Below are 18,416 nucleotides of genomic sequence, written 5' to 3' on the forward strand. Positions count from 1 at the left end.
AACCAAGGGTGGGACCAATGGCACGGAGCACATCCAGAAAGGCTGCAGTGTAAAAGGGAATGGAATGGTCAATAAATGTGGACTGAAAAGTTTCCATTGGTTTGACATCTGCGAGGTCATCTGTGACAACAAAAGCAATGTCAAAAGTGGTTTATAGCACACATTGTTTGTTTTTTTACACTTTTCCCTTGACTCTGAGAGATCAGAGGAAGGCTTGAAAAACACCAACAATCACCATTTCCAGGAGGAAACAGCAGCAGTCACTGTTTCCTGCTGGATCTGCCAGTTGTGAGGGATGTGAGTGATCCTGATGGTGGTGTATGTCTTGGACAGCTGACTCTATGACATAATTAATGGAGAGATTTCATAACTTTTTGGGTGTAATGTGTACATGTTTGATCGGTGTCTGGCATTGGAATGAGCCATGCAGGCTTTGCTGCTGCCACCGAGAGGCAGACCCAGAAGGCAAAAGGTGGGGGTAACCAGCCACCAATATTCTCTGTCTGGAGTCTGGTCATTAGCTATGGCTAGGACCAGAGTAGACTCAGGACATTTTAAGCCTGCTTATTCCATAGTAAGTGTTGAAGACAACAGACAAAGTTTCCTCCTTCCAAGACCCTTTTGTGATTGTATTTACCCATGGTGTTTCCAAGTTTACTTTACACCTTGCGATTACAAAACAAAACAAAACAAATACACACACACACACACACACACACACACACACACACACGCACACAAGCAGTATACAGTCATTATAAAAACTCAATGGTGGCAAGTAAAGGAAAAGTCAACAACCTGCCCTTTCTACTTCCAGACTCTCCTGGCCCTGGCTGAGGTTGCCAGTGTTGGGTATCACACTGTAGTGGGCTTATTTAAAAAAAATTTTTTTAGGGGTGCCTGGGTGGCTCAGTTGGTGTAAGTGTCTGACTTCAGCTCAGGTCATGATCTCATGGTTTGTGAGTTCCAGCCCCGTGTCAGGCTCTGTGCTGACAGCTCGGAGCCTGAAGCTTGCTTGCTTCAGATTCTGTGTCTCCCTCTCTCGCTGCCCCTCCCCAGCTTGTCCTCTCTCTCTCTCTCTCTTTCTCTCTCTCTCTCTGTCAAAAATAAACATTAAAAAATTTTTTTTTAAGTTTACTTATTTATTTTGAGAGAGAGAGGCAGGGAGGGGCAGCGAGAGAGGGAGAGAGAGAATACCAAGCAGGCTCTACCCTCTCAGCGTGGAGCCCAATGTAGGACTTCGAACCCGCGAACCACAAGACCATGACCTGAGCCAAGATCAAGAAGAGTTGGGTGCCTAACCGACTGAGCCCCTCAGGTGCCCCTGTACTGGGCTTGTTTTTATGATACTTCTGTTAGTCACTGGATTATGGATCACAGTGGGCAAAGAGTGTGTGTCTCTTATACCTCTGTCTCCTTACCATCTGCCATATATGTAGTTCCTTAAATAAATGGATAAATGAACAAATGGATGAATACATGAACAAGTGAGTGAATCTCTTAGACTTAGCCCTTGAGACCATTCCTTCCATTGTAATTTCAGAGAGAAACTGGCTACGAGAGGAAAGCACCTATTTTTGTCACCTTTTGATGTGTAGGAGCACTTATTATATGGATGGTACTGTGTAATAAGGTCCAGGCTCTGTAGTCCCTTTATCCATCCTGGGGGTGCAGATTTCTTGAATTATGTGAATAAAATTAATCTATTCAGAAGCTGGTAGATGACTGGCAGAGGTGACAAGCTTAGCACTTCAATGGAATTAGAAGGTGAGATATTTATAACACATTTTAGATTCTTAAAAAGGATTAAATCTGAACTTTTACATTGAGTTCAGTCTAGAAACTTTAACTGTGCATTCTGTCTGTGTCAGGCAGTGGGGTACTATCACATGTATTGCAGAAGGAGGAATGACAAGCCACAGTCTACCCCCAGGAATGTTCAGACCCTGTGGGCAAAACCATATTTATAGGTTTAAAATGGAAGACCAGAATGCCCTGCTGATCATCAGACCACAGAGAAAGGGGCTTTCAGGAATGGTGAGAGCAAGTATTCTTTCTGCCTAGGAACTTAGACTTCGAATTATGGCCTTCATTCACTTGCAGCAGCATTTCTCCAGATGGGCTTGAGACTGCCTATGTTAGAATCCTTGTTAAGACTGCATATTTCCACCTTAGATAAGGACTATGCAATCAAACTTCCAGGGCATGATTCCTGGAGTCTGCATTTTAATCTCCAGAAGAACTTGTCTGAATTTAAATTGGAGCTAGGAGCCTAACAGAACCTTAATAGTTCCTGGTGGGGTCACGATCCTGAACAGCATTAGGCTAAAAGGATGTCTTTACAACCTGACCTTTCTTGCCTTCAGTGAAGTCCATAGAATAATGGCTTAAGTACAGGAAATGAGTTTTTACTAGTCCAAAAAGCAAGTGTCTATTGTAAGAACCTGAATTACCCTTTAAATAAGCAAACGTTAGGGCACCTGGGTGGCTCAGTCAGTTAAGTGTCAGACTCTTGATTTTGGCTCAGGACATGATCTCCTGTTTAGTGAGTTTGAGCCCCGTGTCAGGCTCTGCGCTGACAGCATGGAGTCTGCTTGGGATTCTCTCTCTCCCTCTCTCTCTGCCCCTTTCCTGCTCATGCTCTGTCTCTCAAAAATAAATAAACAGTAAAAAACAAAACAAAACAAAACATTGAGTTATGAGAAACACTCATTGTAATTCTAAGAACTCCAAAACATTTAGCCAGTGGCAATGCCAGAAGAATATATTTGCATGCCTTGTATGATGAATACTTTAAGGGGATAACACCAATTTTAATGTATAAGTTCTGTTTCTTTTTAAGGAGTTAAATGAATTATAAATAGCATACCCTTTCATCTGTTGACAGCTTACAAAATTTAAGCCTTTAAGGTCTTTTTCTACAGTATTTCTTTGAATCACTTAAACATGTTTTGAGCCCTTTTTAGAATACCTTTTGCATGCTGTTTTCTAATTTAGCCTCTTTTTTAAAAGGGTTACTTTTGGAAAGGTGTACTTGTATTACACGTAAAGGGATTTCTTAAAAATTTATCTTACCTAAAAATGAGGAGGAGGCAGCTAAATTAGATTCAAACACGCCCCCTCCGTCCTTTCCCCATCTTCAACCGAACAAAATAGCTTTCCCTTGATACTTTGCTGTTTTCCGTCCCATTTGAGGCAACTTGACAAAGCCTTCCGTGCACACGGTCTTTACATGTTGGCTCTCTTCAATCTGAGAGCAGAAATAGCTTTCTGATGGAGGTAAATTATGGATGGGAGCCATGAATAATTGTCAGATATGCACTAAAATGGTCAGGGCCTCATCATTAGTGGTTCCTAACACGGCTGCACATTGGACTCAGTACTTTTTAAAGTACTGCCCTAATCCCACCCCAGGCTGATTTATTGGAATCTCAGGTGGTGATTGGCCCCAGGTGGTTCTAACATACAGTCAGGACTGAGAACCAATTAAGTTAATTAAATGCCTCAGCATTTCTCAGAGGCAGCTATAAGACCCTCTGTATCTGAATCGCCAAGAGTGTTGGGTTAAAAATGCAGACTCCTACGGTGGACCGTAGACTTGGTGAGACAGTTGCTAGGAGTGGGTCCGGCCCCATCATCAAATAAGTGCTCCCATTGATTCCTCTGTACTCTGACATTGAGAATCCCCAGCGCCTGGGGACACTCAGTGGTTTCCTTAGACCTGGGGTAGGGATGTGCATTGGGAAAAGCTGGTGAGAATAATTGAGAAGCCATGTTTTGGCTAGTTTATCTGGGCCAAAGAGCTGCTCCCTGTGCTTCTGGAGAACTGCATTGTTCACTCCTTGCCTTGCACCCTCTCTTCTATTCTGTGTGCTACCCAGAGTGATTTGAGGAGTCTGAATGACTCATTCTAGCCTGTGGTCAAGGCTGTCAATTGACAAACACTGTGCATGGTGTGGGGGTGTGAGAGGAGAACACTGAGTTTATTAGGATGGTTATTTCAGCTGACAGGAGTCACATTCTCATGTGCAAAGATTAAGTACACTTAAAAAGGTTAACAGGAGACAGCAGGGAATCAAACCCATAGAATTCATGCAAAGGAGTGGGTCTGACCACAGGCCCTGATTGGCACTTCAGGGGAAGGAGTCTTGTGGTCTAGAAAGGATGGAGGAAACTTGGGGCAGAGTTGAAGACTTAATTTTTGGATCAGAGCATTCCTCTATTCAAAGACAAATTTCCCAAGAGAATTTTGATGCATAAATATCAGTAGTTGTAATTTTGCCCATATTAAATGGGAATAATTAAAATGAGCTGCAATTTTGAGTGAATGTTGAAGTAGGAGATGAATACAAATACTGTTTTTGTTTTTGTTTTTTTTTAGTTTTTGGTATTTAGTTGCTGTTACTGTGAGGTTTAAGTAGACATTATTCAGAATTTTGTTCTAGGAGGAGGGTAAGTAAAAAAGAATGCCAGTCTCTCCACATAATTTTTCCCCTTCCCATTATTCTTTGTGAAACCTAACACGTACTATTCTGTAATTTTTTTTTTTTTTTTTTTTTTTACTTTTTGGTTAATTTATTTGTTTATTCTTTGCAAATCAGGATCTTGTATCTCAAGACATATTTGTGTTCACTTAGCCAAAACTCTGCTGGGGAGGAAAAGCTGAGGTGTAAAGGTTATTTTGGTAATTGTGGCTGGAATTAGGTGAAAACCTCCTGGGCTGGGAAAGTTTTTTGGCAGCACAGGTTACCAAGACCCTAAAATAACACTTTGACAAAGGCCCCTCTGTGGCGCCTTCCGCCCTGCACTGTGCAGACAGACCCATGTCCACCTTTCTGCCCCATGTTGTGCCTGTGTCCATCTTCCTTTCACAAACACGGGGAAGGCTGCTGCTCAGGCAGGATTTGTGCCTTTGTCTACAAGGCTGGCTGCCTCCTGGGCGAGGCTGGGGTGGTTGGAATAATATGATAAATGGGATGATGCCTTTGAAAAAAATTTCCATTTAGCATTTTTCCCCCCTGCTGCACACCCAGAGGAACAGCTGTGGCAGCAAATGCAGACTTGAATCATGCATTCATATTTAGTCTTGTTTGACAATCCTAGATATTTTTAAGCAGGATCAAGTCAGGCAACCAGCGTTACAGCAGTCAGACTGTCTTAATCAGCCAGCCTGTTTGGCACACAAGGACCTTGTTTTACCCAAGTAGTAAATAATTCTCAATGAAGCAATATGATGCACCGAGTGTGCCCAAAGTCACAACATTCAGTATTTTACTACAGCCTGTCAGCATCTCTTTTTACATGTTTGTTCTGTTCACCACTAGTGGTTTATTCCTTGTAATGTTTGAATTCTGTGTTTGGCCAGGTCTTGACTGGTGGTTTTTTATCCATAATAGGGTCCTACATTCCATGCCAATAGGACCCTCCCATCTTCCTTCTCGCCCTTAATGCAGCATTGCCTGCTGTGTGCATGATTCTTTTTTCATTATTTTTTTTCTGAGAACGTTTCATATTGTGACAACTTGTTTCCTTCTTAAGACGATGGGGTTTTGTCATTTGTCTCTGCTCTGGATAAATGGCTCTCATCCTGTGACTCTGCTCTCAACTAATGGGCCTTTTTTCTCCCAAGACCCTCTTGTGCCCCCTTCCTCATAGCCAGGGTTCCAAAGTCCACATTCTGCAGGCCTCCCTCACTCCCTGGGCTGCCCCCTTGTTGCCTTCTGTGCAAAGATGGGATTGAATGCGTTTCCACAGCTTTCTCCCATTTCACTTCTGTCTGCCCCTCTGCTCACTCTACACGTACCCCCACTCCAAAAAACAACAACAACAACAACAACAACAACAACAACAACAAAAACCCCCAAACGCATTAAAATATACCAAAGTCAAGGGAAAAGTTTTTCACTCAAGCTGCAAACGCCTTTTCTCACGCCCAGGCTTTTTGAAGGCATACGGCCCCAGGTTCTCAGGCTCATAGATTTAATGGGGCCTTATAATTTTTTAAAAATGGGACTGTGACACAGGATTGCTAACTCTATATTGGTAAGAAAAACTGTCAATGTCATTTAGTCAAAGGCAAAGAGGTTTCAAACTTCCAGTCAGGATATAATCTCTGATTAAACAGAGGACAGAGGACAACAGTCCTTTTAAAGAAATAAATTTGGCTGGGGTGCATGGGTGCAGTTATGCATCTGACTCTGGGTTTCGGCTCAGGTCGTGATCTCACGGTTTGTGAGTTCGAGCCCCACATTGGCTCCAAGCTGACAGTGCAGAGCCTGCTTGGGATTCTCTGTCTCCCTTTCTCTCTATCCGCCCCCCCCCCTCAAAAATAAATAAACATTAAAAAAATCATGTTTAAATAAATAAATTTGGCTTCACGGTCAGGAAACCTTGTCACCTTCTCTCCAACTTCCTTATCTGCCCATTATGAATATGTGTCTCCAACTAGAATATGGCCCCTGCTGCTTTACTTTCCCCTCCTCCTTGTCTGGCTTCTCAACCTTTGTGCTTTGACTTCCCCTCAAACCGTTATATATGTTCTCGCAAAGGTGACAGCATAATCCTGGTAGCCAAGTCAACCTTTTCCTTATCACTCTTGGTGACACTCTTTGCTCCCTGACTTCTCAGCTCTTCCCTCTGCCTGTTGGGTGTCCCCTGCCCCCAAACAGGAGGTTCGCTCTTCCTTTCTCCTCAGACTGTGCGTCCACCCCCACCTCTGTGTGGTATCTCAGAACTGCAGACTTGGGTTTCTATCTCCTCTTTCTCTCCATATTCATTTCCTCGGGAATCTCTTATTCCAGTGTGTTTGGAATTCATGGAATCTGACTGTCCAGATCCTTAGCAGTTACTTCACAGTCTTCCTCAGCCCTGAGGCAGATGGACTAGAATTTCACAGCTCTGCTCTTCTATATGTCAGCAGAGGGATCATGGACAATTTAGTTAATGTTTTCAATCCTGTTTCTTCATCTGCTAATGGGACCACTATCTCAGTAATTGTTGTAAGGATTAGAGATGATGCACACAAAATGCCATTTGCAGTACCTGGTGCATAATGGACCCTAACAGTGGCAGCTCTTCTTATTTGGAGACACACAATCAGGTGATATAGCAGGGATCGGAGGGGAATAGTTCCTCTTTTTCAGAGCAATAACTATCACTTTTCCTGATCTTGATCCTGTCCTCTGCTTTTCTCCCAGTGCCTGACTTGCCACTTGTGGCTAAGGTAGCAATGACAACAACTGGAGGGTGACTGATTTCAAAAGAGGCTTATCTGAGTACCAGGCCATCGGGTAGCAATTTCAAGTCTTCGTCTAAAGGAGAAATATTGTGCCAAAAGGTATAAGGTGTCGATATGGTTGAAAAGAAGGCATTGTGTATGTGCGTTTATGTGCACACATGTGCATGCACTGTTGATGCCATGGTGGCCAGCTTGAGCGGAAGTGTCAGCTCAGCACTGGCCAGGGCCAGCCATGGTGCTCATTTTCTCACCAGGTGTTCAGGGAATTCAGTATGTGAGCAAGACGATTAATCTGCTAAGTTAATTCCTCTCTCACAGGAGGAGACAGTGTTGCATGGGAAGAAGATCAAGTTCTTTATGGGTGGGTGGCTCAGTGGGTTAAGGGCCCAACTTCAGCTTAGGTCATGATCTCACAGTTCATAAGTTTGAGCCCTGCATCAGGCTCTTTGCTGTCAGTGCAGAGCCTGCTTCAGATCCTCTGTCCCCCTCTCTTTCTGCCCCTCCCCTGCTTGTGCTCTCCCTCTCTCTCTCAAAAATAAATAAACATTTAAAAAACATAAATACTTCAAGTTTTTTGTAATCTTGTATTTTGCTGTTTTGTCATCCTCGTTATTTAACATTGTTAAATATTGCAAGTGCTCATGGTAAAGGTTGATCGTTTCCATGAGAAGCAAAACCCAAGTGGGCTTGCATCACATCTTATACATTTTCCCTTCGTAGACTAGAAATACAGATGGAACTAAAGTCTAATGGGAAATTGTTCATCAGGAACAAGTCTTGAGCAAGTCTTGAATGTCGGTGCAGAGTTTAGGGAAGGTGAACAGTCTCTGATATCCATGTGCATGCTTGTGAATTGTTGGATTCCTGTTAGGTTCGCCTCTGCCCCAATGTCTTTGCACAGCAGTTCATGGGGTGGCTTTCTTTGTGATGGTTCCATTTGTTTATGCTGCATTAATTTTCATTTGTTTCTGTCATAGTTTAACATGAGTGATGTGGTATTGAGGTACTGTCCTAAATTCTTAACAGTTCATAAATTACATGATTCTTTGCCTAAGATTGGATACTAATACCCAAGACTTATTTAAAGACTCCGTTCTCTCTCTTTTGACAGAAGTTGTTGATGACATTTTCCCCCTGGTCTCAGTGTTATGTCTGGGGTGAGGCAAGGGCAAGGAAACATGCCCCAGACTCCACAAGTTAATGTACAAAGGGACCCACGCTCAAAACCAGTCAGTGCTCCTTGAGGAGAGTTGCCTTTTTCTCACCTCTTTTAGTCCTTTCCGTTTGTGTACTTTACCAGGTTATCCTGTATGTTATCTTATTTTACCTCTCAATAGCCCTGGTTGACAGATGAGGCAGATAAATCCAAGAACCCCTTTATGAGGGACTGTAGTCTCAGGGCAGTGGACATTTTTCTATGTGAGGTGAGGATGCTGGCCCTGGGTTCTCTCTTCTGATCCAGCCCCAGTGAGGTGAGTAAGGATGTTTTGTTGAATGCCCACCTATTAAAGACCTACACAATGGTATATTCTAGGGAGGTACTGGAGATCATTGTAGATCTGATCCCTGAACTAGTTACTGGAGGACACATCTAGTGGGGAAATAAGGTTTTGAGTAAATGTTTATAGGTAATTACCTTTGAACAAAGTGCTTACTCAAAGTACTGGGTACTTGGGAGGCCCAGTCTTTTGGAGGGGATTCAGGGAAGGTTTAATTGACATTCTGTGACACTGTATTGCCTTTTTGTCAGTAGTGTTGATTAAATTCTTTCTCTGGTAGGAGCTACATTAAGCAAGAAATAATGATGAAACATTTTAATATTATTTACTTAATCAAATGCTACACTTAATTTCAGTACTGTATCATAACCAAAAGTTGCTAAAGATTAACCATATAGCAGAATTCAATTTAAACCTTCTTTATTACTTTGGTATTTTTTGTTGTGTTTTCTTAAAAGTGGTTTATTTGGTTTTGTTTAATCAGAAGAATTAGGTAAGCAAATGTTTAAATCTGTTGTAAGCTATCAGATGGGGTGGTGCACCTTTCCTCTGGCTCCCGTCTGTTGAGCTTCTGAAGATTCAGAGGCAGCATCACCCTTGGCTTTGTACAAGTAGCACATGGCGGCGGCTCTTGGCGGTAAGGCAGTTGGGTTGTGTTTTGCGGTTTCTCATGACCTCACACGTTCTTTTTCGAGACAAGGCAAGTGTATGGTGAGCACAGGCTCTGAGGGGTGGAAGGCCTAGGTTCAAAGCCTGATCCTCCTGCTTGCTGGCCCTCATCCGGTTCCTCATTATGAGAATGGAAGTGATAATAGTAGCGTTCTGAGTTACCGTGAAGACTTAGAGGAGTTAATTTGTGCAAAGTGCTTAGAATTGTAGCTTAGGATGCTTTTAAGTCCTCGATAAGGCCCAGCCGTGGCTGTTTTTCAATCACACATTTCACAAAGGGTCCTCAGAGTGCAGCCGACCTGGAACCAGGGAGAAGAAACTGCTCTACGCTTGGACTGAATCCAAGCCCCTGACCTGCTGGCACCTTGTACTAATTAAGCTAACACAGCCACCTTGCTGCGGGGCTAGTAGTGCTGATGCAATAAGTGTAGATGATTGCTTACATAGCTCTTGCCTCATTTTCAAAAGTAAAATTTCAACTTTCCATTTAATATCACCGGAAGCTTAAAATGTCATTCTTTGCAATTTTACAGAAAGATTGATAGAATGGGGGTAATAATTGGCTTTCTTTAAACATTCCTAGTCTTCTTCGACTTCCTATGTCCAAATGCTGTCAACATGAATTAGATGATCCTAGAGAAAAGCCACGACCATTTCATGGTACTCTCAGTGGAGAGAACCTAGTATTCTAACTTACTAACATCAGATAGGTCTCCAACCCAGGAGGAAAAGAGATGCTATTTATATAGAACAAGAAATGCCAGTGAGTAATTGGTTTATCCAGAAAGAACTTGTGTGATGTATGGGGGCTATGGTCAAAACAGGCTGTCTATGCTCAATCCTCCATGAAAAGAAATACCTTGGAAGTTTGTAAACTCACATATACATGGAAGGAAACCGAGACGTCCCTCAGGCTAATCTATCTCCATCACAAGAGGATGGTGTTAGCTTTTCTGGAAAAGGTGTGACCCACCACGAGGGTTCTGGGCTTGTGGGAAGAGAGCCCTGATTCCTCAAGGAAGAAAGTGGACTAGGTCTCTGTATTTGCAGGGGTGAGGGAAGTGGGGGAAGTAGACTCTCAGCTTGATGCATTAAAAATGGATGTCCAGAAATGAACACTAGTATCAGGGAGGGCATGGGGAGTCTTTTTACAATCAGTTTCAACAATCTCTGTAGGGAAAGCTGTATTCTGTCCCAGAAGCCCTGGGGCTAATGGTGCCAGGATTGTTGTCTCCCTGGAGGTGTTGAAAGTATTTTGCACTGACAGAGTTTAAGGTTAATTATCCATTTCCTGTATACAGGCAGTAGTAATGGTCACATTGGTAAACTACTGTTTAGATATTTTTATTTTTTAAGTACACTTACATCTCACTAATTTGAAGCAATTCTGATTCAGAAATAATGGTGGCTTAGGGTGGGTCCAAATTAAAGGTTATCTTAAGAAAGTAGTAGGGAAAAGATTACTTAATTTTAAAATTATTCTCATTTTTTAAATACCAAATTTTATGCTTTTATTCTGAGACATGTATGAGACAAAAACCAGTTTGAATTAATGAAAAATATGATGATTATTATTTTTTTTTGTTTCACTCTATATTGAAACAAAACTAAGCTGAATATTGGCAAGTAGAAGTTTTGAGGTACATTCCTTAATGAGTAGATGAAAATCTCATTAATTATTTCTAATATTTTTATGTAAATAGATATTTCTTTAGGGGTTAATCATTACTGCTTCTCAGATAGTTAAAACAACCACAAAAGCCCTCTAAATCCTCTCATCTTTACTAATAATGCTACCCTTCTTCAGAATTTTTGGCCTTGAATGGAAACCAGTGGTCCTCTCTCCTGATCTCTCTTAAATATTAATGAGAGAGATCAGAGTGCCATGTGCTTTTATTCATGCTACTCTGCTTTATCCTTAGATAGCCCTAAGCTGGAGGTGATTATCCCCTTTTTATAGAAGAGGGAACCCCTTGTCTACCAAAGTAATTGTAAACAGCTTAACCTAGCATTTGGTAATCTGCTATCAAAAGATAGCAGTCTTCTCTCCAGATACTCTCATATTGATATCCTGAAGTTCAGGCATATCTGTCTTTTCCCAGGGCTTACCCTCTCCTCACTGCATTCAGTGTCCCATTTGTACTTGGTTTCTCCTCTGCTCTTATTTATTTTGTTCAAAGCGTGAGTGTCCTTTGTCTAATTTTCTCTTTTCTTTATTAAACTTAATGAGGCACTGAAGGTATGATGTGCTAGCATTAATTAATAAAGTTGTCTGTTGGTGATCCATTTTACAGATAAGGAAATTAAGGCACAGGTAAGTTAAGTAGTTTGTCTGAGGGCACAAGCCTAGTAAATGTGGAAAACTGGTGCAGATTGTTCTTATGTCTCTTTAGATTTGAATGAGGACAAAGTGGATACAGGGAGAGATCATTTAAGAGGATATTATAGTCATCTAGATGATTTGGGCCTGATCTAAGTTGATAATAATAGGAGTGGGAAGAAAAAGATGGCTAAGGAAAATAGAGAATATGAGAAATATTTGGAAATTGAATGTAGGAATTGGTATGGGGGAAAAAATTCAAATTAGTTTTTTAATGAGGTTGGTGGTCAGCCTGGGTTTCATTGAGAAGGTGCTATTTATATACTTTTTCCTATGTTTATTCTCACACCTCATATTTGTCCTGAGGAAGACATTTAAGAATCAGTCAAAGGGGATTTCAGCTGGGAATAACCCGCAAGCTTTATACTCCCTCTTGTCAGAGATCTGGGATTAAGCAATTTTCTTAGTGGTAAAATGAAGATAATCCTGACCTTATGGGGATATTTCATGACTCAAGTGAGAGAGCAGCTGTTCTTGCAGAGACTTATTCATTAGCTTCTCATTCACTCATTTGGCACCTGTGTCAAAGCTTAAGCTCATTTCTCTGTCAGCTTTAGGGGAACAGCGACAGACGAGACCAACAATATCTTTGTTTCCAGTGAACTTAGAGTTTAAAAAGGGAGATTGACTGTCACCGGTTAGTTAAAACTGTAACAGATCTCACAAAGGTGAAGCCTGAGGAAACTGAGAGTGGGGGAATCCAGCCTCATCTTGGGACTCATGGAACATGGCCCTGAGGATATGACATTTTAGCTGGGTATGTAAGGATAAGTAGATGCTTTCCTCCTTTAGTTTTTTATTCTTATATTTTTAGTAACCTGTAGCAAACTGGTACTCAGGACTCTTCACACCACATCATTGACTTCCTTGCCTATACCTTTTTTCTTTCTTTCTTTCTTTCTTTCTTTCTTTCTTTCTTTCTTTTCTTTTTTTTTTCCAAGCAAATACATTTCTTTTTCTTCCAAGTTCAGAATGTGCACATGATGGAAAGAAATGGTCTTGGGAGTCAGGAGACCTGTGTTCTGTTTGCCGATTTGCTACTTCTCCTGTGTATGCAAGCAGGTTATCCTAAGGAGTGAATGCCTTCCTATGAGCCAGACCTCTCTCTGTCAGCTTTGTGTGGACTGAGTCCAGCTGTATTCTCTGGCAATTGTTTTTGTTACTCTCAGGTCTCCAGATTCTAGCCCAGTCCTGATCAGAGTTTCTCACAGCCGCTTTTCATGTGTTTCCTTGATAGGCCATCTTCCCAAGTTTCAGGTGTGAAGAGTGTTAAAAACTTGTATCTAATGGACATACATTTTTCTCTTGGTCTGTTTCTATGCTTTTTTTTTTTTTTTTTTTTTTTTTTTGTCTTGGATAGAGCAGCAAGCTGCTGTAAAGTTTGTATTTATGTGTCTGGCTTGATCTTCTTCGGCATTTGTGAGGTAACTAGTATGGCACGTGCACCTCTTTCCTCAGTCTTATAAAAACTGGTTACGAAGACCTGAAGTAGTGGCATAAAAGGGACTGTCATGGACTGCACAGGACAACCGGCATCTTTCAGACCAAGGAAAGCCATGGTGTGTCATTTCCTCGCTTGCCTGGAAAGCAGTGCTTACTTTGTAATGGATGTTCATTCATTCTTAAGCACAACAGTTCTATGATCCCAGCATGGGAGGGTCAAACAGTGAGATAGTCCTGTATGATGAGGAAGTCATTTCATCTCTCTGAGCCTTAGTGTCCATTTTGTACAATGGAAATGAAAATAATTTATTTTGAGATGAAATAAGGTAATGTATGTAGAAGGGCCTTCCAATGTATTTGTACCTCAGGGCCCACAAATATTTGCGTATTTTAAAAATCCGTTCCAGGGGCACCTGGGTGGCTTAATCAGTTAAGCATCAGGCTCTTGATCTCAGTGCCAGTCTTGATCTCCCAGCGTAAATTCAAGCCTCACATTGGGTTCCACACTGGGTGTGAAGCCTACTTTAAAAAAAAAATTCTAAAAATCCATTCCAGACTCAACTGTGTGTGTATGTGTGTATGTATGTATAGCTATTATATTTATGAAACTGGGATCAGAGTATTTGCTCTTTACTACCTCATATGACCATACAAGGCAGAGAATAGTGTGACGAGAATGTTACCACAAACTTAAAAGATTTTGGCTTTTAAATTTGAACGAAAAGCTTTTATGGAGCTTCTGATTACTTTGTGGTTGCTGGAGCAGGGCATCCTTTTTTCCCCCTGATTTCTCCCTTCCCTCTGCCACCCCTAGTTTAGAAACAGTAGGTATGTTTTGGCTCAGCTTGCATTTGTAGAACTAGTAGAAGAAACCTCATGGGACCAGGAGAACCTTTTCTGTTTAGTCCTTCTTCATATTAGTATGTCCAAAATAAATGTATTCTTGAAATCAAATGCTATGAAATAAACCTTTAAAGCCCTAAAAGCTATAACCCCACATTTCATGCCAAGAGAAAGAGGAATTTTAACAATTTTTGGTCATTTTAAATTCATAACATTTAGTAACCAGTAAACATAGGGAAAAATATTCAGCCTCATTAGTAATAAAAGGAATATAAAACAAAATGTTGCCAGACTATTTTTACTAATAATACTGGCAGTTTTGAAAGTGTAAGAGAAAGAAAGGAGGAGGAGAGATGTTGAATCGGACACCTTGTGCAGGGTGATGGAAGTATAAATAGATATAACTTGGCCTCCTCTGAGGCAATTTAATAGTACTTATCATGGGGCGCCTGGGTGGCGCAGTCGGTTAAGCGTCCGACTTCAGCCAGGTCACGATCTCGCGGTCCGTGAGTTCGAGCCCCGCGTCGGGCTCTGGGCTGATGGCTCAGAGCCTGGAGCCTGTTTCCGATTCTGTGTCTCCCTCTCTCTCTGCCCCCCCCCCCCCGTTCATGCTCTGTCTCTCTCTGTCCCCAAAATAAATAAACATTGAAAAAAAAAATTAAAAAAAAAATAGTACTTATCAAGGACTGTACGGTTGTTAATGCCTTCCATGCAGTAATCACAATTCTGGGAGCTTAGCCTAAGGAAATAATCAGAAATGGATATAAATATAAATATAACATCAGGAACTTGGAAACAACCTAAATGTCCAACAATAAGAGATTGATTAAATGAAGTCTGAAAATGTATGCAGTGGGTTTTCTGCCATGAAAAATGGCAAACTGTTTGGACAAATAAAGGCAGGAAAGATTTTGTAAAATGTGCAGTGGAAAAAACCAAATCAGCATGAACTTACAGTTTTTTGAAATATAACATGTTTATACACACTGTGTGTGTGCATGTATATGAGGACAATGAAAAAAAAAAACATCAGAGTAAAACATTATCTCTGGGTGATGGAAATGTTGGTGGTTTTTGTTTTCTTTGGACTTTTCTGAATTTTCCAGATGGTTACACTTATAATCAGAAGGAGAAAGTCCATAATTTAAAAATGCATACTCTAGAATGCAGTGTACTGATACAACTATGTGAACATGTAAGAAAAAAAAGCTGAATGGGAATTACGACAGAATGCCATCAATGACTTTTGGTAGGGTGATGGGACTTGGTGGTGGTGGTGTTTGTTTGTTTGTTTTTTCCAGTTTCATTGAGAAATAATTGACAATCATCACTGTATAAGTTGAAGGTGTGCAGCATGATGGTTTGATTTACCTATATCGTGAAATAATTACCACATTAGATTCAGCTAACATCCATCATCTCATATAGTTACAGTAAAAAAAAAGGAAAAAAAATCTACTTGTGATGAAAACTCATGGGATTTACTCCTTTACTAATTTTTAAATACATTATAGAGTAGTGTTAGCTGTAGTCACCATATTGTACTTACATCCCTACTACTAATCTTTCTTATAAGTGGAAGTCTGTACCTTTGACCACCTTCATCCAATTTTTCTCCTTCCCTCACCCATTGCCTCTTGTAACCACAAGCCTGACCTCTTTTTTTGTGTGTTGTTTTTAGTTTCATTTTTAAGATTCCACATATAAGTGAGTTCATACATTGTTGTTGTTTTTTTTCTGACTTATTTAACTTAGCATAATGCCTTCAAGGTCCATCCATGTGTGTTATTTGTTTTTAATATTTTTTTCTTTAATGTGCTTCTACTCAGAATATGTATCTTCCATTAGGAAAGCAAGGTTTTTTTTAAAGGAAAGCAAGTTTAAAGAATTGTAGAAAAATACTTTAGAAATCTATGCCACATTTGAATAGAGATAGTACTTACTAGATATTCTCTTGTCACTGTGGTCCATCTTGAGGATGGTGAAAACTATTAACAATGGTGGTAAATGACAGATGTTTTCTTTGCTCCTACAGATATTCCTGAAATTCCAGAAAGCATCTCATTCTGTAAAGCACTACAGATAGCTGACTTCAGCGGAAATCCACTGACGAGGTAACCTTTCTGCTTGCTTTTCTGTATGTAGTACTAAGGACATCCTTTTTGGGAACCAAGCCATGAATACAACCTGGTTACCCATTGTGTAGGTACCTAGATGGATGGCTGTCTTTATCAAGGATGATTGACCTTCATAGAGATTTATTTATAAATAGCATTGTGCAATGAAGGGCACACTGTGCTATTGATGGGACATCGAAAGGATATTGGTAGGGGGTCAGGGGAGGCACAGTGGAGTGGACAAAACAGGAGTGAGAAGTGCATTTCTCAAGCAGTATGAAGCATTGGAGTAGTTCATAAATCCTCTATTGCTTATGTTGTCTTGTAGGATGAGACTGAGTTCTGAATTCCCAGAGAGCTTCCCCTATAGTTATCCAAGGAGAAGTCCTAATAAGGGATATTTTTTCCACCCCAGTAGTGAAACATATTAGTATCTTAGCTTTCCTCTAATTCTCCCTTTAAAACAAACAACTCTGCCAACACCATTATTTCCTTACTTTAGCGATAGCTGTGAGGATTTCTTTGGGTTTATTCCTCTAAATAAAGCCACCTTATCATTGTTTTACTACCGATTCCAGCCTTGCCCGTTCTGGTATGACGCAGCACATTGCCTGGGCACAGCTGAGCCACCCTCCTCGTGGCTCCTGGCTCAGTCATGAGGCCACTGATAACTGGCTTCCAGGTTCCTGTGTTGCCAGGTTAGCTGAATTGTTGCCTACCTGGCAATTCAGAGATGGTCCTCAGGAAAAGTTCCAGATGTGTCTCTAGGCCAAGTAGGTTCATATCTAAGATTTCTAAACTGTTAGCAGCCTCAGGAGAAAGGTACTTTTCCCTCTTCCCTTCTGCTTTTTTTTTTTTTTTTTTTTTTAAGCATATAGGAAAATTGAGATGAGATTAAAATTTGGGATACATATTGCCCATATGAAAATTACTTGGGTCTTCTTGGGTATGGAGTGCTGGAGAATGCCCATTTAGTGTTGCTTTTGCCATTTCTGCTATTTTTAAGAAGTAAATGTTTTATTTTTAAAATTTTTTAAATGTTTATTTATTTTTGAGAGAGAGCGCACGCGTGCGAGCGCTTCGAGCCAGCAACTGGGGGAGGGGCAGAGAGAGAGGGAGGCACAGAATCCGAAGCAGGCTCCAGGCTCTGAGCTGTCAGCACAGAGCCGGACACGGGGCTCGAACCCACAAACCATTGAGATCATGACTTGAGCCAAAGTTGGATGCTTAACCGACTCTAGACACCCTGAAGTCAATGTGTTTTACAAAATACTTTTGGGACGCCTGGATGGCTCAGGCGGTTAAGCGTCCGACCTTAGCCCAGGTCATGATCTCATGGTTTGTGAGTTTGAGCCCCACATCGGGCTCTGTGTGACAGCCTAGAGCCTGGAGCCTGCTTCGGATTCTGTGTCTACCCCTCTCTCTGCTCTTCCCCTGTTTATGCTCTGTTGCTCTCTCAAAAATAAGCATTAAAAAATTTCTTTTTTATTTTTGTCTTTTGAATTTCAGTGACTATATTACTAATAACACCTATTTTTATGAAAAATAGTAAACGTAGTAAGCTCTAACTCATCTCTGTCCTCAAGTCTTGTCTTCTTTCTTAACCATGGTCCACACAATTGTCCCTTTTCTTCAAACCTTTCTGGAGCTCCCTGTTTCTATACGATAGAGTGGCGTCTCCTCCAGGTGCTATGCAGCCTTCCCTGCCCTGTATCTGACCTTGGCCTATCTTTCCATGTTCATTGCTTTCAGTTGCCCGTGTCAGACGTCAGGCTCTGCTGTTACAGAGTGCTCATAGGTTATTTATTTCACTCTCCTCTTTTTGCACTCCTGTAAGGTGTACAAGGTGGGGGGGGGTGGGCATTACACTTCTTTGGGAAGTCTTTTCTTACTCTGCACAGTCCCCTCCTCTGGCCTTCCATTATGCTCTGAGCATACCTTTTTCCTAACACTTTACATTTATACATTTTATTTTATTAAAAATTTTTTTTTAACGTTTATTTATTTTTGAGAGGCAGAGGGAGACAGAGCACGAGTAGGGGAGGGGCAGAGAGAGAGGGAGACACAGAATCTGAAGCAGGCTCCAGGCTCTGAGCTGTCAGCACAGAGCCCGGTGTAGGGCTCTAACACACGAACCGTGAGATCATGACCTGGGCTGAAACCAAGAGTCATTCTCTTAACTGACTGAGCCACCCAGGCACCCCCCCTTGAAATTTACATTTGAGTTA

General features: G+C 41.2%; 1 protein-coding gene across 3 annotated transcripts in view; it reads left to right on the top strand.

Moving 5' to 3' along the window:
* The window catches only part of LRRC1 (leucine rich repeat containing 1), a 134,017-nt gene that overhangs the window by 65,563 nt on the left and 50,038 nt on the right, over nucleotides 1–18,416 (top strand). For all 3 annotated transcript variants that reach the window (XM_047860254.1, XM_047860256.1, XM_047860255.1), the window contains exon 3: nucleotides 16,107–16,185. In XM_047860254.1, coding sequence (XP_047716210.1) covers nucleotides 16,107–16,185 — 79 coding nt within the window. The remainder of the gene's footprint in view (nucleotides 1–16,106; nucleotides 16,186–18,416) is intronic.

This window comes from Prionailurus viverrinus, chromosome B2, assembly GCF_022837055.1.
Source record: "Prionailurus viverrinus isolate Anna chromosome B2, UM_Priviv_1.0, whole genome shotgun sequence".
NCBI lineage: Eukaryota > Metazoa > Chordata > Mammalia > Carnivora > Felidae > Prionailurus > Prionailurus viverrinus.